Source organism: Primulina eburnea, chromosome 6 (genome assembly GCF_022965805.1).
Source record: "Primulina eburnea isolate SZY01 chromosome 6, ASM2296580v1, whole genome shotgun sequence".
NCBI lineage: Eukaryota > Viridiplantae > Streptophyta > Magnoliopsida > Lamiales > Gesneriaceae > Primulina > Primulina eburnea.
In genome coordinates this window covers 23,031,012-23,049,782 of record NC_133106.1, presented here as the reverse complement: position 1 = coordinate 23,049,782, position 18,771 = coordinate 23,031,012, and the positions used below count along the sequence as shown (strand labels likewise).

The 18,771-nt window shown below is 37.1% G+C and overlaps 3 protein-coding genes across 3 annotated transcripts; all 3 read right to left on the bottom strand.

The window, feature by feature from the left end:
- Window positions 1–1,218: 1,218 nt before the first annotated feature.
- LOC140833380 (uncharacterized) lies at window positions 1,219–2,732 on the bottom strand. The gene is made up of 4 exons (XM_073197737.1): window positions 2,170–2,732; window positions 1,881–2,085; window positions 1,625–1,800; window positions 1,219–1,485 (listed from the first exon to the last, which is right to left on the bottom strand). The coding sequence occupies exons 1-4, from the start codon at window positions 2,558–2,560 to the stop codon at window positions 1,340–1,342; spliced, it is 918 nt and encodes a 305-aa protein (XP_073053838.1). The 5' UTR covers window positions 2,561–2,732; the 3' UTR covers window positions 1,219–1,339.
- A 183-nt stretch (window positions 2,733–2,915) lies between these two features.
- LOC140835400 (uncharacterized) lies at window positions 2,916–3,953 on the bottom strand. The gene has a single exon (XM_073200892.1). It carries the CDS (start codon window positions 3,951–3,953, stop codon window positions 2,916–2,918), a length of 1,038 nt encoding a protein of 345 aa, XP_073056993.1.
- Window positions 3,954–7,842: 3,889 nt separating this feature from the next.
- LOC140833905 (protein FANTASTIC FOUR 3-like) lies at window positions 7,843–10,042 on the bottom strand. Its single transcript, XM_073198404.1, has one exon. It carries the CDS (start codon window positions 9,876–9,878, stop codon window positions 8,973–8,975), a length of 906 nt encoding a protein of 301 aa, XP_073054505.1. The 5' UTR covers window positions 9,879–10,042; the 3' UTR covers window positions 7,843–8,972.
- Window positions 10,043–18,771: the final 8,729 nt, after the last annotated feature.

The window sequence follows — 18,771 nt, the reverse complement described above, 5'->3', positions numbered from 1 at the left end:
ACAATTAACAATATTAATTAAAAATGTTGATAAAAAGGCTAATTAAAATGTTAATTCTCACTACAAGTCAAGTGCCTAATTTAAAATAAAAAGCACACTAGCTAACTTTAAAAGTTTTAAAAATCTAAACTCACTCAAATAAATAACTTATGCTTTTAGAATGCTAAAACTAAATAAATTATTTAAAATGTCTCATTCTTAACTTAAAATACAATACCACGTTTAAAAATTGCCAAAATCGTCTCCGGTCTCTTTTCCTCGATCCCGCATCGAATAATCGTCTGAACATGAAACTCGAGAAATATTTTAACGTGAATCACATAAACATAAATAATTTGAAATAATACATTTAAATAATTCATGCACCACTAAGACTTATTTTTAAACTTAAATAATAGATTTAGCAATTAAATAAATACATGGGTTTTACGTGTACTGAATTTGGGCTCTACACTTCTGACAATCGTACACTATGGCGTTCTGATATGCGGCATTCCCACTACAAGTTGCAGTATGCTTTTGTACAAATTGTCGCTTGATAGATACACTCTTTAACTGATGACGTGTCAAGCTGACTTATCAGTTGACTTTCATAGCCAATTGATGAACTGATCAGTCTTACTGATCGTCCAGCCAACTACATAGTTTCAGTTAGCTTTTATCAGTTGAGTTGCCTTCAAGTTTAGCACATTAATAATCAGTTCGGGCAACTTCAGTTACGTAATTTCAGTTACGATATGTTCAGTTGAGTTGATCAGTTCGGTAGTATTTAATCGCTCAATTTGTCAAACTTCAAAATTCTGATTCCAACAGGCTATTGAAAGCTTCGAGCCCAACCGATCAACAAGCCTAACTGAGTATTGAAAGACAAACTAATTATAAAAGGCCACTGATTCAATGATCAATGATGACCATATCTTACTGAACCAATCAGGCTTTTGAGATTATATTATATAAGGACCAGTGTTTTTATAACCGGACCGTTAATCGAACCGGTCAAGCCTTAAAAAATGGTTCAACTGGTTCAACCGGTTCCACCGGACGGTCGAACCGGATCAATAAAATTAATATTTTATTTATTTTATATAATAAATAAAAAAGTAAAATATTGAATTATTTATGTTTTTATAGTTTTTACTTAATTTTAATATGAAACTTACAACAAATATCCAAATAAACATCACTTTTCAAATTCAAAAATCCAAATTGAACCTAACATGTAACCAAATAGTGATGACCAAGTTTAAGTGCCCAAGAAAACATCAAGTTTAATTATACAAAAAAGTAGCAAACATCAAGTTTCTTATACAAAAAAGTATCAAACATCCAGTTGCAACTTTCAAGTTGCATTCTTTGATGCCCACACCGCATCCAATTCTTGAAGTGTTCTTTCGTAGTCATTATCATCTTCATCCCCACCATCCAAAAGTTCTTCCAAGTCCAAAGAAGGTGTTTCTTGCATTTCACCAACACCTTTATCTAAATCTTTTTAAAAAAATTAAAATAATACATGTTTAGCAAACAAAAAGCAAAAATGTGTTAAAAAAAATTATTATTAAGACATAAACCAAGAAACAATTATTTTTTCAAACTATTTAACAAAAATAAAGGAAAGAAAATTTACTTTCTTCTTCTTGAATATTTATTGGAATAGCTTCCTCACCATAAAGCATCTCATCCAACTCATCTATGTCTAAAATAGGTGAAGAATTTTCTTCTTCTTCTTCCATAACCCAAAATTCAGTTTTATCAATGCTCTCATAATCAATAGGATCTTGACAATTCATTTGGTTATCAAGCCTACAACAACAACAATAAACAAAACAATAATTCTAAATTTCAAGAATTCAAATTGAAAGAGTAAGTAAAAAAACCATCACCTTTCTTTTAAACGCAAGTTGTAATGGACATACACAAGATCATTTAATCTTTGATGCTCCAATCTATTCCTTTTCTTTGTATGTATTCTTTCAAACACGCTCCAATTTCTTTCACATCCCGAAGAAGAAGAAGTTTGGCTCAAAATCTTAATAGCCAAATTTTGTATGTTTGGAGCACTACATCCAAAAACTCTCCACCATTCATCTACAAGAAAATTTAAACTTTTAAACAATGAGTACAAAATATAAGAATTACCACAACAATAATATTTAAAATAATAATGCATACCTGGTTGCATACTCTTTGATGAATCAATAGCAAGTTGTCGAGCAAAACTTCCTAATCTATCTTGATAAATTGCTACTTCATCAATGCACTTTCTCTGAACAGATTTATCACTAATCAAGGTAGTGACCATCTCAACAAAACCATCCATTATCTCCTTTTTAGTGCACATATTAAACTTGTCATATGCAAAAGCAGGGTTCAGGAGATATGCTGCTGCATGAATATCTCGTCGAAGTTGTTTGTCCCATCTTGTCTTGACAATACTTGTAAAAGGCTTGTAAAATTTCTTTTTATTCTTGAAGATATTTTTTATTGCTTTCTTTGCCCTATACATTCCGTCATAGACATAACCAATTGAAGGCCTTCGATCAGTATCCATTATACGCAACATACGTATTAGAGGAGCAGCAACACCAACTACAACTGTGCAATCACTCCAAAATCTTGTATCAAGAACAACCGCCAGAACAACACTTGCTTTTTTGTCTTTGAAGTATCGAGAATCCTTAAATGTCTTACTAGTAAAAAAAGCTTGCAAATCATGTTGATGTTCAAGGATACTCTTCAATCAATGAATGTAGTAGCAAAACGAGTTGGCCCTGGACGTACAATCTCTGTCCATCCTTCTCTCTTTCTCAACCATGCCAACAGAAATGCATGATTGTAAACGAATTTTGTTACCAAAGAAGCCTTTTTTGTAAGATTACTAACAAGCTCCATTTTACCAATATCACCAAGAATCAAATTCAGACAATGTGCAGCACAAGGTGACCATTTGATAGAGGATACTTATCATGAAGCAAAACACCGGCTGCTTTATAGTTGGCCCCATTATCAGTTACCAAATGAACGATATTATTTGATCCAACCCATTCCACTAACTCAACAAATAGATTACAAAGTGTGGTTGCATTTTTCACAATATCAGAAGCATCAACAGATCTCACAAATGATGTTCCCCTCTTGCAATACACTAGAAAGTTTATAAGTTGCCTATTTGACCGATCTTGCCAACCATCAGCCATTATAGTGCAACCTCTTTCTTCCCAAACACTTCGATAACCATCAACTACTAATTGAACTTCCTTTTTCATGCTTCCTAATAAGTTTGTTCGCAACTGATTATATTTCGGTGCTTTATAACCGGGACCAACAGCAGCAATAGCATCCACCATTTGTTGAAAATAAACAGAATTCACAGCATTGATGGGAATACAAGTATCATAAAAAAACCTAGCAATGCTCATATCAACATTAAGTAAAGCTTCTTTACTTACGAGCACACTTTTGATAGAACGTTGTGCACCGACAGTAGTTCTTGGTGCAAAAAAGTTAGGCATCTTCTCATCTCTCTTTCTCTTTCCTTTTTGAGAAGCCGCACCAAAAAAAGATTTATCATTCCCCCTTGTTTGAGTATGTGGTGGATGCATTTCTTCTTCAAGATTTGTCATATGAGGACCATCAATATTATCATCTTCAAATGATATCGGAGCTATGCTTTTTTCTTCAAATGCCTTTAAAGATTGTTCCATTTGATATCTTACATCATATGGAACTTTTTTGCATGATGCAATATCTCCTTTTCTACCTGCTAAATGTTTTTTCATCCTATTGATCCCTCCACCCCTCCACACATTATTGCAATGCAAACAAGTCCAACTTCTTTTCCCATCATTACCCACATCCTCTTTAAAATGAGCCCATGCTGGATCGGTTTTGCTTCTAAACGAGGAAACAGAATTAGATGTGGAACTAGATTTTTGCCCGCCACTTGATGAATCCATCTATATTTTAAAAAATAATGAACTTTAATGCACAGTTGATGAAGTATAGTAAAAGAGGAAAAATAAACAATAAATTATGAACATATGAGTAACTTCAACCCAAGCAGCCATTCCAACTGATATATTAGTTAATGATTGCTACTAACAGATCATTTTTCTTAAAATTTAAATTGTTAGAATTTAGAAATGTTAAATATTTATAGCTACTAACAGATCACTTCAAAATTAATTATTTATATGCCAAGAACTGGACTAAGATATGTTTTGCTTATTTGAAGGTAATTCCCTGATTCTATAGATTGGCATCCAAATATTTTTCATAAACAACAGTTATATCCCATTTCTTAAGTTTTACTGTTCAAGGCAATAACCACTTCTCTATCCCATTTCATTTCAAGGACATGCATGTATCCAAACATTTTGTAAAATACGTGTTTTTTTACACTAATTGGATTTTGTTAAATCATATTTTCAGTAATATATATGATGCTTTAAAATTATAGAGTAGACATAATAGATGATACAAGGGGCAACATAAAAGTGTGTAAAGAAAAAGATTGATTTCACATTTTCAAATCTGTTAGTCCAGTCCAGTTCTCCAAAAGTGATCTGCTACTCTCCAAAATTTAAATTGTTAGAAAGCTTTGGAGAGTAAAAAACAAGAACATACCATGAAAGCTTTGGAGAGTAAAAAACAAGAACATACCATGAATTAATCAACAAACATCACAATAATGGATATGTGAAATCTCTAGAATTCAAAAAAACAAAAAGGAATCAAATATGAACTCAAAACAAAGCAAGAAGCACGGTTATCTTGAGTACTCGTGACGGTGGTCGCCGGTCGGAATTCCGGTATAAGGTGGCGCGGCGGGCGGCTCACGGCTGATGCTGAGATGAGCGACAGTGCGACACGATGGTTGGGGTTGGAGGAGGGTTTGACGATTTCTTTTTTGCAAAGCTGGGCTGACATTTTTTTTTTCATTTGACAACCAATCATATGGATTTTGGGCTTGGAGAAATCATTTTTTAAGCCCAATTTGATAGCTGGGCTGGACCAAACTAATTTAAAAGAAAAAATTGGGCCACCCGGCCGGTTTTCAGTTTTCCTACAAACCGGCCGGTTTCCGGTTTTTCCGGTTGAACCGGGTGTAAACCGGTTTTTTCCCGGTTAAACCTGTTTTCCGGTTTTGTACGTATCTCCGGACCGGTCTGGGGACCGGTTCGCGGTTGAACCGGTCGGACCGGCCGGTCCGGTCCGGTTTGGAGAACACTGATAAGGACTACCTAATCATTCCGTGGTAAGGATCAAAACCAACTTGACTTATCAGATAAAATTTTCAGTATCAACAATCACTTTTTCAGTTGAATGTCAGAGTCCCATGCACATTATTCAAAGTGTACTATCTGTTAGAAATGATGATGACATGGCATAACGACCTCGCTATTTGTAAATGACTTTCAAATTAAAAAAAAAAGTAGACAGTTGGAATCAAAACCTATAAAATGATCAGTTGGATGAACTTTCAGACTCTCCTACATATTCTGATTTACGTGAATTATTCTCAGTATCAAGTTCTTGAGAGCTTAACTGATTAAGTATTCTTTCAACACATAGTTAAGAGTTTCTATCTGTTCATTGAAGATTAATTCGTGTTAGTATATTATTTTGAGAAATACTTTTAATTGACAATAATTATCTTACTGGTCATTTTGTTTGAAGTTTGAAGTATTCTAGGAATTTCAGCAGGCAACATATAAGTACCATTGAAGTGGGTGATTGAAAATTACTTGTAATTTGTAATTATCAAAGTCTTCTAGTAAAATCATTCTTGAGCGGAAGAAGATATTGACTTAGGATTTATTCAGTCTTCGAACATCCATAAACATTTTTTGTATGTTTACTACTTTAGTTTGATAAACCAACTGTTTGATTAGCCTTGTCATTTTTATCGTTCATATTGTTTCAGTTAAAAAAAATTCATTTAATACCAAACTTTTTTTAGTTGATAACCAACCAACAAAAATTGTTATCTGTGTTGTTAACCCATAATTCATTTACGAATTTATTCAGATTGTTTATTCACTCATCTCTAAACCAATCTCCCGATCCTAAAATAAATTATATATTATTACCAAAAAATATAATAAATTTTATATACAATACATTTTGAAATTCATTTGAGAATTGCATGAATTTAGAGTAATATAACAATAAATACAACTTGAAATTTTCATTTTCCCAACCATTATAATATATTTTGTTCCAAAAATAAATAATTGATCAAAATTAACAAATTAAATTTTCATTATTCAAAAATTGTGATTTTTAATCTCTCAATTATATTAAAAAAAATCTCAATTTATAAATACATTTACACAATATAATATTTAAAAATTAATCTGAAAAAATAGGGATATAGTGTGTATACATGAAATTGAGACTTGAGAGTGCAAAGTTATAAAGGTAATTTTACAGATTTCAGAGAAACGTGTATACAAGGATAAAAATTATACAACATTATTTATTAATTTGGCCTCTATAAAATTAAATAAATAAATCTGGGGTGGTCTATAGCCCACCACAACCCTAATGTAGATCCGTCGTTAAGTTCGGTTTAGATGTTCTTTTTCTCTTTTAAATGCCGGATCATTTTATTTTGGTTTATACAATTCAAATAATAAATTGAGTTACAATTCAAGCTCAATATATTTTAAAATAATAAGATACTGATAATTTTTTATATATATTTTTTTAAATAATAAAATACTAATATTTTTAAAAAAAAAACATAATAAGACACTAATAAATTACTCCCAACATTTGAGGGAAAAACATCAATTATTAGGATAGGAATAATAGGAAACTTAGTAATTTGGATGTCTCAAATAAAAAAAGAAATTATAATAAGTCCATTAAAAAAATTCAATTGTCTGAGGGAGAGAAGACAGTCTGGAGGCAACTCCCCTCCAATTATTTTTTTATAATATTATACATTTTTTATATTATGCATGTGAAAAATATAATAATTTTCTCTTAAAAAATATAATAATTTTCCCCGTACAGTACAAAAACCAATTTCATTATCTGCAATAAATTATTCTGGCGGAATTATATATTTTCTCTGGTGTTCTCCACGTGCGCAAATTAATAAAGTGGGGATAACATGAAGTCCCAGAGTCGTCCAAATTTTGACTATTTTTTCCTCCCATCCATTTTTTTTCAAAAAAAAAAAATTACGATAGAGATTTCAAACCCAAGATTTCTGTCCCAAATTTGAGACATCTTCATGTGTTAGATGGACCACTAAGTCATCGAGCTTTTTTTCCTTTTTTGCTTCGTCCAAATTGTATCAATTTGGTATTTTCACTATATCATTTCCTTTGATGAATTAGGCAGATCAATGAGTCAAATATTAATTTTTCCTTTTAAATCACGATTTATTATAAAATAATGGTAACAATGTTATAATATGATTTAATCATGCATAATTAAATGGTTTATATATGTTCTACGGACTTTAATTTAATAGTTATGTCCCATTCTTTTGTAATTGATATATCAAACTAACAGATAAAATGAAAATGCCCAAATTAAAGTGCAATGATACGCATCTTGTCTGGGCCACCAATGCTGTTGGAGGCTCGAGGAATGCATAAAAAGTCTTTAGGCATGCGCCAAGTTGGTCCGGAGATGGCAATTCGAGCTAAGCTTTTAGTAAATGTGGCGCTGAGCATGAGATATTTAATTTACATGGTACTTATATGATACTGAAGTACGTAGTGTTACGTCAACAATTTCAATGAAAAATATTAAAATTATAAAAAAAATTGAAAGATGAATACTAAAACTGAAATTATATATTATGTTGGGTGTAATAATTGTCCATGCTTGGTAAAGCGATCGAACCGTGGTGCTTGAGCTGTTGTGCGGTTTAAAATATTTGAGTTGCATCATTACCACCAGCTATAACTTTTGGTAAAGCGGCAATCGCTCGATCCTACAATTGGTATCAGAGCCAAGGTCACGGGCTCGATTCTCATTGATTGTAAGGAGTGCAATTATTGGGAGGGAGATTGTTGGATGCAATAATTGTCCCTACTTGGTAGAGCGATCGAACCGTGGTGCTTGATCTGCTGTGCGGTTTAAAAGATTTGAGTTGCACCATTACCATCAGCTATAGCTTTAAGCTCTCGGTCCTACATATTATAAAAGAACACAGTCATAAATAAACAAATATATAAGACCAAAATTGTTGTTTTCATCAATTCGCTAGAGGGTAGAGAGTAATATCCTTGAATGAGATAGTTTATGTGTACATTATTTAACCAAGATATGGAATGTCGTTCACATGCATGCGTGATTTGTGAATGACTCGTTATCTCAACGAGTCCTTATGTGAGATATAAATAACTTCTTATATACATCGCCAAGATATAGACTCATTCATCAACTTTAACTCTTGAAGGGTCTATTCACAAGTGGTATAGACTTTCCCGCAACATTCTTTTATTGTTAACACCACTTTCCGTCCGACTTGTATGTGTTGAACATGCCACCAGCATTCATGCTAAGTTAGGACATACAAAATAATGCAAAAGTTTGCCAGATTCATGTGTAAAATTTTCCAACAAAACAATTGAAAAACCAGTTCAAAATCAGATCATTAAAAAAAACAAGAAGGCCAAGGCGTATCACATTTTCGACATCTTGATCAAACATTTTAAACTGATAATTGCATATTAAATGGTTAAATACCGTTACATCCAAGTCGTACAAAAGTACACTACATCATGGAAAGATCCCAAGTTCTGAAAAACATGCTACTTAATGTTCAAATTAACTTGGATATATAGAATCAAATACCCACAATAACTTGTGATTCATCCACACCTCATAAATCTCAATCCCATGAAGAATTAAACCTGGATACCGAAACTGATCCCAAAAGGAGAAACAGCAGAATTTTCAAAAATAGGATAAAAAAAGACGCAAATATTCAAGAAAAATAATAAATACTAAGTGGCCACACAAAAGGCAGCAGTCTTCCACACACTGCACAACCCTTTGCTTCCATGCCCAGCTTCCTTGCACCTACCAAACCTTTGAAGTTTCTCCAATCCCATTTCATAATTCGCCTCGCCTTCAAATTCTTCCTTTCCCGACTCAATTTCACTTAGGACTTCGTCGGTTTCTTCTGGATATGTCTGCTCACCACCGCATTCGTATTCACTTTGTTTTTGTTGTCGTTGTTGTTCTTCTTCTGTAGCAGAGCTGGCGGAGGTGGTACTGCTGACCGCCGAGTCGGAGGCAGTCAAGAAATAGAGCCTGAGTCTGCCGTCACTTCTCTCGGCTTGCAGATAAGAATTTCTCGACGGTGCCTCCACCGCATCGATAATCAGCGTTCCGCCTTCCCTACGGCGTCGCATTTGCAGAGAACTCGGCCCGCACATTGAAGTCAGAGGCGGTGGGAAGTCATTTGATGTCTTGGTTGTATTCCTACCCGGCTGACGGGGGGCCGATGATTTCGCTTCCTGTTTCGGCTTTACGTGTTCAACCCTTGAACAGGACGATGAATCTTCGATCAAATTTGAGTGACTGAACGAAGAAGAGCTGGAGAAAATGCTGATGTTGCTGCTGTCAGTCATGACATCACTGCACGATTCACTTCCCAGATTTTCGGTGCACAATTCCAGAGATTTCGAGCTCAGTCGTGAAAATGATGATGGGTACTGTGTGCAGAAGCTGGTCTTTTCGACTGGGTATGATTGAAGCAAACCCCAGTTGCCATATTCAAGGCTCGTGTTCATATCTACCAAGCTCGCAGGCGGCGGCGCCACGAATTTGAGCTTGATGGTGGTGGCTGTTTCTTTGAATTGGGTCTCAAAACATGAGACAAGATTTTGGTAAACTATGGTTGACATGGTGGAAAATTCTTTTAAGGTTTGTTTGGAGAGTTATAATTTCAAAATTTGAAGGATATATCGCTGAAGTTGAGAGTTCAGAAGGGATTGAACGAAGAATAGGTAAAAATATGGATGTCAATTTATAGGGTTAAATCTTTGGCGGGGTGTGCCTTCTTTTTGCACCACTCAAGTCTAGAATTATGCATATATGAGGAGAAGGGTGTAATGGGAAATTCATTAGTTTCTCGATTTAGAGCGTAGAAGCATCCTACACCTACTCGCCGTTTACTGAATACTATGTCTTTTGTTGATGGTTTTTTCTATTTTAAAATAAAAAATAATATTATTATTATAAAAATAATATTTTTTATTAATGATTTAAATAAGAGATCTGTCTCAAAAAATAAAATCTGTAAGACTGTGTTACACAAATTTTTGTCTTCTATATATGATATATATATGCATCTGTATATAATTATTTCAGATATGTCATTTCAAAGATTAACATAAAATGAACAAGATAAACAACAATATATCAAATTGAATATATATAATATAAAAGTATTTTTTTTAAGGAACTTAGAAATTAAATTTGAATATATATATATATATATATATATATATATATATACTATTATATTAAGTGTGAGGGACTTAGAATAACTAATTTTGAGGACACCAAAATATTTAATTCCATAATTACCCTTTTTACTCTACTAAAAACCTTTTCAAGTCACTCCATATTTTAAATATAAAAAATTCAAAACAAAACTTCCCTTTTAAATCGAACAAATTTTCTAAATCGAAAATAATTTCATGTTAATTATTTAGTATTATTTAATCACATTAAAAATAATAATAGCACATGCAATGCATGTGCATCTTTTACTAGTATATATAAAGAAGTAGTCTTTTATTTTGATTAGGCCCAACATTAATATATATATTAATAAGTATTATTATTTTCGATACATCGATACATAAAAAAATATTGGAAAAATTTTATCGGCAAAATAATTTTTTTCTATTAACTTATCTTATTTGGGTTTTAGTTCAATAATTACAAACTTTGATTTTGATGTATTAACTTTTAATTTCGTCTAATTTGATTAAATGATTGATGTGGTACCCAACATGCTAGTATTTTCTGTCATTATATCATCAATTTATGGTGTCTGATACCTCATGGAAGACAGGCCCATCAAGGGCCCTATTATCCCTGGCACATCCCTAGCCCAAGTGGAAAACAAGCCCATCAAGGGCCCAGGTATTCTCCTATAAATACCAGGTTTGAGCATATAATTATTCATTCACTATATTGTTTTCAGCAGCACCTTTAGCTGCTCCCCCCATATATCCTCAGTCACTGACTTGAGCGTCGGAGGGGCTACGCCAGGACACCCTCCTAGCCCCCTCTTAACGGTCTTTTTCATGATTTCAGGCTCGGGACAATTTCAAAACCTTGCGTCTGGACTAGTGACACTTGTTGGGAGCGGACCCTAAATTTCCCGTGAGTATCACTTGGCGCCGTCTGTGGGGAAATTTGAGTTAAGACGTAGAGATGGTAGGGACGAGAGGGAGTAGAAGAGTTAAATCATCATCATCGCGTACTGAGAGAGGACCCGAACAGTCTCATGCTGAGGCGAGGCAAGAACAACCCCGTCAGGAGACTTGAACTGAACAACCTCGTCAAGAGACCAAGATCGAGCAACCCTGTCCTAATGAAAATGTGGGGAACTTGACCCTGGAGCAGTTGGGTCAATTCATCACTCGGACAGTGGATGATGCTATGAAGAAAAACCAAGAATCTATGTTCATTAAAAAGCAGGCCACTCACCAAGAGCGAAAAGAAAATGTTGAGGGCCAGCAGAGCATGATTGAAGAGACACAACCCCACCAAAGCGGGGAGATTAGTGAGATGGGAGAAATGTGAAAGGAAATACAGATGTTGAGGCAGTAGTTGGGAAGTAGAGCGCCGGCTCCCAAGAGAGGAAGTCCTTTTTCACTAGCCATTTTAGAAGAAGGGCTTCCTCCAGATTTTCGGCAGTCGAATGTGGGAGAGTATGATGGACATACTGACCCCGAGGAACACTTGGGGAGGTTTGAGAATGCAACTCTGTTGCATCAGTATTCAGATGGAGTTAAGTGTAAGGTGTTTCTGGGCACGTTGGTAAGGTCAGCTCAGCAATGGTTTAGCACCTTGCAGCTCAATTCTCTACGATCTTTCGATGATTTTTCCGCTACTTTCTTGCAAAGATTCGCTAGCAGCAAGAGGCACCAAAGAAATTATTTGAGCTTGTTTGTGATGAAGCAGGGAGAAATTGAAACTCTGCGAGAATTTATCCGGCGTTTCAACGATGCGGCGCTGGATATACCAGATGTTTCTCCTGACATCATGATAGGTGCCTTTACCTAAGGACCGAGGGGAGGAGAGTTCTTTAAATCGTTAGTGAAGAAACCTCCATCAATTTATGATGATCTGTTATCTCGGGCGGAAAAATATGTAAATCTTGAAGATGCCCAGTGGCATGAGAGGATGGAGCAGCGGCCTGGGGGAAGCAGAGCTGATGGAGCAAAAAGAGGAGGTAGGAAGAGTGGCGCGGGCGAGAGGGAGGATGATAAGGCTAGCGGCAGAGGACAATTCTCATCCCATGTTCTTCTAGATGGGAGTCGTGACAAGGTGATAGAAGTGAGGGAGCCCGAGGAGAGGTGGGAGAAGTCGCAAAGGGTTGAGTGCCGTGCTAGGTTGCCTTCGCGGGATAGACAAGAAAGATCCTCATCCAGGAGTCGACAGAAGTCTCGCTCGTCCCCTAAGCATGGTCAAGGCCCTCCATGTATAAATCAGAGGATCGGAGAGCAGAGAAGGGAAGGTCGAGGTCAAGATGTCCCTCAGGAGCCCGTCGAGCCGAGAAGGGGAAGGAACGAGGATAACCACCCTACGAGAGGAATGATTCATATGATCTCTAGGGGTGCTACTGATGGAGACTCTAGGCGAGCTCGGAAGGCACATGGGAGAAGGTTGGAGAACTTTGAGATATCTAGGGGTGAAGACTTACCACAAGATCCTATCATCGGCTTTGGACCGGAAGACCTCCGAGGCGTTGTGACTCCACATAACGATACCTTGGTGGTGACAGCCACCATTGCCAACTATGATGTGGCGAGGATATTTATTGATAATACAAGCTCCGTAAACGTCTTGTTTAAGAGCACGTTGGATCAAATAAAGCTGGAAGGATTCGAGTTTAAGCTGGTCTCCACCCCGTTGTATGGGTTTGCAGGACACACCATCCCGTATTTGGGTCAGATTGTGCTTCCCCTATCCTTGGGAACTGATCCTCGACGGGTAACAAAGATGATAGCGTTCACCGTGGTGGATACTTTTTCAGCGTATAATGGAATTCTAGGATGGCTAGCCCTGAAGGATTTCAGAGCCGAGGCTTCCACTTATCATCAGAAGCTTAAGTTTCCTGTGGGAAAAGGAGTTGGAGTCTTGTGTGGGGACCAAAAAGTCGCGCGTCGGTGTTATGGAGGGGTAGTGAGGGGGGACGGAAAAAGATCACGTGTGGAGCTTAACATGATGGGGAAAGGAAGAAGTGGGTAACTTTGTCCTATTGAGGTACAAGAGGAGCAGAGATGAAAGTTGGAGAATGCGCCGGGAAAGGCTCTAAAGAGGCTTGGGAACGCTTACCACCTTAGAGAATATTTATCTTGACTTGAATTTTGCTGTATTTCGTTTCGGAATTTGTCTTATATTATCAGTTGAAATTTAATAAAGCCAACTTCTTATATTAAGTTCGTGGATGTTGTTGTGTTACGAGATGATGAGAAGAATCTTATTTTCCTGCTAAGGCATCGCCTAGCAGAGGAGCATAGTGGAGAAGGAGAATTAAATTTTATTTTTCCTACTAATGCATCGCCTAGGAGAGGAGCAGAGTGGAGTAGAGACAAAATTAAATTTTCCTGCTATGGCATCGCCTAGCAGAGGAGCAGAGTGGAGAAGGAGAATTAAACTTTATTTTTCCTACTAAGGTATCGCCTAGTAGAGGAGCAGAGTGGAGTAGAGACAAAATTAAATTTTCCCTGTTATGGCATCGCCTAGCAAAAGAGCAGAGTGGGGAAGGAGAATTAAATTTTATTTTTTCTACTAAGGCATCGCCTGGTAGAGAAGCATAGTAGAGTAGAGACAAAATTAAATTTTCCTACTATGGCATCGCCTAGCAGAGGAGCAGAGTGGAGAAGGAGAATTAAATATTATTTTTCCTACTAAGGCATCGCCTAATAGAGGATCAGAGTGGAGAAGAGACAAAATTAAATTTTCCTGCTAAGGTTTCACCTAGTAGAGGAGTTAGAGGGTGGATGTGTTGAATCTTTATTTTCCTGCTAAGTTATGACCTAGCAGAGGAGTTAGAGGGTGGTGGTGTTGAATCTTTATTTTCCTGCTAAGGTATCACCTAGCAGAGGAGTTAGAGGGTGGATGTGTTGAATCTTTATTTTCCTGCTAAGGTATCACCTAGCAGAGGAGTTAGAGGGGGGAGGTGTTGAATCTTTATTTTCCTGCTAAGGTATCACCTAGCAGAGGAGTTAGAGGGTGGAGGTGTTGAATATTTATTTTTCTGCTAAGGTATCACCTAGCAGAGGAGTTAGAGGGTGTAGACGTTGAATATTTATTTTCCTGTTAGAACATCGCCTAGTAGAAGAGAAGGAGAGTTGGATATTTTATTAGCCCTGGTGGTTTAATAACATCAAAGATAAACTCGTGAGAAGCAGTAAATTCAAATGCAAAATACCTAAAGGAGAGAACCGCAAGGACGAACAAGTGACCCTAAAGGACAGAACCGCAAAAACTCGCGAGCGCTTGACTGGGGCTGGGTGAGCGTGCAGAGGAGCTATGGCGAGCGTGCGGAGAAGCTTGGGCAAGCGTGCGGAGGGCTCGGGCGATCGTGCTGTGGGCGCGCTCGGCGGGGGCGAGGCGAGCGACAGGTATGGGCGCGCGGCGGGCGGGGCAGGGGCAGCGAGGCAAGCTGGGCAGAGGGGCGAGCTAGGTAGAGGGGCGAGAGGCGAGGCGCGAGAGGCAGCGCGCCCTGCAGGGCTGTGGGGCGAGGGGCAGAGGGCGAGCTTGGCAGAGGGAAGAGGGGCGAGGCGAGCGGCAGATATGGTCATGCGGCGAGCGGGGCAGGGGAAGAGGGGCGAGGGGCAGCGCAGTGCGAGGCTGTGGGGCGAGTGGCGATCTGGGCAGAGGGGCGAGGGGAGAGCTGGGCTGTGAGGCGAGGGGCGAGGGGCGAGGGGAGAGTTTGGTAGAGGGGCGAGGTGCGATGGGCAACGCGCCGTGCGGGGCAGAGATACAAGCGACAGCTATGGGCGAGGCGGCGCGCGGAGGGCTAGGGCGTGAGGCGGCGTGCAGAGGGCTAGGGCGCGCGCGGCGGGGAGAAGGAGGGGCAGGTGAGAGCTAGGCTGCTGGGGCGAGGCGGCGCCTGGAGCTATAGGCGAAGGTGACGGCGGGGTGGTTGGGAGGTGGCGCTAGTGTCAACGCGCAAGTGAATTGTGTGCGGGGAAGAGCTGGCGAATGAAGTGCAGAAGAAATTTTTGTGGGGGATGTTTTAACACTGCACACACATTAAACTCAAACACATAGTCATTTTATTACATAGTACTTTTATGTCATAAAACCACCCTTCAAAATATATATCTTGATATGGTAGAAAATCGTAATCATAAGTTTTCAGACACTAATACGAAGAGTGAATCAACAATAAGGCATGTAAGTTTTTCAATACATGTATGTCAATCCATTGTCATGTAAACTTAATCTATGTGCGAAATTAGTGTCATACCTCAGTTGTTTTTTTGTGGGTAAGATCGATCATAATACATAAAAATGCCAGAAGATATATACTCTATAAATCTGTTGTGATCTACGGTATTTTATATTTAGAACGACTAAATTTCAAATCAAATCCATGACACCACAACTCAAAGAAATGATCCAAAATTTAGTTTTTCTCTATGTGTAGGTTTTGAGGTGCAGAGAATTCTATCACTATATAAAGATTGTGTGAATTTTTTTTGGCAACTGGTTGATTTTATTAGATAAAACGTATTATTCTATTGTAATACATAAAAAAGGAATTGCAAGCTAAATGTAGAAATAAAATGTTTAAAGTAAGCTCGTAAAAGTAAGGTTGTACAATATATATGTGTATCGTATATGTAAAACAAAACCAAACCGAGGCCTATAACAAGTACGATTTCTTTAAACCCGATTCGTCTTCGAGGATTAACCGGACGTCTGTTTCCCAGGATACAACAGGCAGACCAACTGTGATGTGGCACATATCACTACGCTAGCAAACAAAAGAGTACCTGAACTTTATTAGCAGAACGTGGAGCAGGAGCAGTTTTCGAAGGAAGAAACATGAGGCAGAAATGCAGGAGAAGTGGATGTTTGCTCGTGTGGATGAATCAAAATTGAAAGTTACACGAAAGGATTTTCCGATAAATTTCAACAGTTGAGTCTTGCATAGAATAGGTAGTGTTACCCTTTGAACATTTCATTGTGAAAGTATGTTAATTACAGGTTGACAGTAGACATGATGTCCTTGAACTGTACAGTCGTTTGAATACATTAGGATATACTTCACACAAGACTCTCCCACATACTATTAAGTTCTCGTGATTGTGTTTGTTTTGGTCATGAACACATTCCTGGTTCTGCAAGATGGTCTAGAATTGAGCCCTGAAATTCCTTCGAAGCAGCCTATCTTCTCTCTCTATAGGTGATTCTATATTGCTTCTCATCAGAATCATTAAAGCCGTAAGCTTATCCTCAACATTCACTGTTTTATAATAGGAATGGACTAGGGATAACCCTCACAGTGATTCTCCAAACTAGTGCGATTAGGTTGTCCCATTGAACCTAGTTCTTGGGAATCTCCTGTCAGCGTAGGTTGGGTTTTCCTTCGCACCAATTTATTCTATAGGCTTAAGCCTCGTTCCCTTTGACAACTTCACAATTAACTCTCTGTTCAATCATTTGGTTAGCGGATCCGCTACATTATCCATTGAATTTATATAATCAACAGAGATAACTCTAGTTGAGAGTAGTTGTCTAATGGTATTGTTTCTATGACGTATATGCCTAGACTTACCATTATATATATTATTTTGTGGCCCCTCCAATCGCAAATTGGCTATTACAATGTATGCATATATTCGGCACATGTTTTTCCTATCGGAATATCTTCTAAGAATTGACGCAACCATTCAGCCTCTTCCACACACTTTTCAAGAGCTATAAACTCAGATTTCATAATGTATCTAGCTATTACAGTCTGTTTAGAAGATTTCTATGCAATTGTTGCACCTCCTAAAGTGAATTCTAATTTAATTGTAGATTTTGAGTCTTTCATATCATATATCTAATTTGCATCACTGTATCCTTCAATAACCGCGGGATATTTGGTATAGTGTAGTACAAGGTCACGAGTGCACCTTAAGTACTTTAGCAATCTAATAATTGATTTCCAGTGTTCAAATCCTGGATTACCCTTCATCTACTCAATTTGCTTATTGCATAGGCTATGTCTGGTCTTGTAGAAAATCATTAAGTACATTATACTCTCACCTCGATTCTTTGATAGATGTTAACTGGTATCTATCGGCGTTCTAGCCAATGCAGAGTCATCCTTATTGAATTTCTCAAGGATTTTGTCCACATAATGTGACTGAATTAGAACCAGTCCTTCTGAAGTTCTATGAATTTTAATTCCAAGAATCACATCGGCTAAACCCAAATCTTTCATGTCAAAACTTGAGCTCAATAACATCTTGGTGGATTTAATCATCTTATCATTATTACCAATGATAAGCATGTCATCTACGTAAAGACGTAAAATGACATATCCAATTTCAGTATTCTTTATTTATATACATTTGTCACATTCAATTAATTTAAATCCACTTTCTATCATGTCTTTATCAATTTTTCATGTATTGATTTGGTGCTTGTTTTAAGACATATAGAGACTTCACCAGTTTACAAACTTTATTTTCTTGCCCAATCACAGAAAATCCCTCAGATTACTTCATATAAATCTCCTCTTCTAAATCTCCATTTAGAAAAACTCTCTTTATGTCCATTTGGTATATTTTCAAGATTTCGCAAGGCGACAATCACAAGTATCACATGAATAGAGGTTATTCTCGATACACGAAAATATGTGTCAAAGTAATCAAGACCCCTTTGATTACCAATCTGGATTTATACTTATCTATGGTTCCATCTGATTCATTTTTTGTTTGAAAATTCATTTACAACCTAGTGGTTTGCTTCCCAAAGGAAGATTCACTAATTCCCATGTGTGGTCTTGTAAAATGGATTCTATTTTGGAATTGATAGCCTCTTTCCATAGAGGTCCCTCAGATGGCCTCATCGCTTCCTTGAAGCTTTGAGGTTCACTTTACATCATGAAAGTGATGAAATCCGGACCAAATGATTTTTCAATCATAGCTCTCTTACTATGTCTAGGTTAAATATCTTGTTTAAGCTCTTGTTTTTTTTCAATAGTCTCATATAATATTTTGGATGAACTTGGTTCTTCATTAGATTTGCCTGAAAACATTTGTTCAAAGAACGAAGCATTTCTAGACTTCATGTAACGTACCGTACTTTTTACTACTAAATATTTTCTTAAATAAAAACGTGAGCATTCAAAATTCGATAAAATAAACTGTACGTCTCAACAAAGATCTAAAAATAGAGTTTGACAAAAGTATTTGAACATTTTCATAAGGAATTAAAAACATGGCGGTCCTCGGGTTTAGCCTCCCGCTCTGTCCAAGCCTGCTCCTTGGTCTCCACCTCATGTCTCCTCATAAACATCCTCACCTGCATCGATCAAGTCTAGTGAGT

Coding starts and splice junctions, on each gene's coding strand:
- LOC140833380 (XM_073197737.1), bottom strand. CDS start 2,560: ATGTTGCGTATAATGGATACTGATCGAAGGCCTTCAATTGGTTATGTC. Junction 2,086..2,169: donor ATCAAAGAGTATGCAACCAG/GTATGCATTATT, acceptor ATTTTCTTGTAG/ATGAATGGTGGAGAGTTTTT. Junction 1,801..1,880: donor AACTTGCGTTTAAAAGAAAG/GTGATGGTTTTT, acceptor TTGTTGTTGTAG/GCTTGATAACCAAATGAATT.
- LOC140835400 (XM_073200892.1), bottom strand. CDS start 3,953: ATGGATTCATCAAGTGGCGGGCAAAAATCTAGTTCCACATCTAATTCT.
- LOC140833905 (XM_073198404.1), bottom strand. CDS start 9,878: ATGTCAACCATAGTTTACCAAAATCTTGTCTCATGTTTTGAGACCCAA.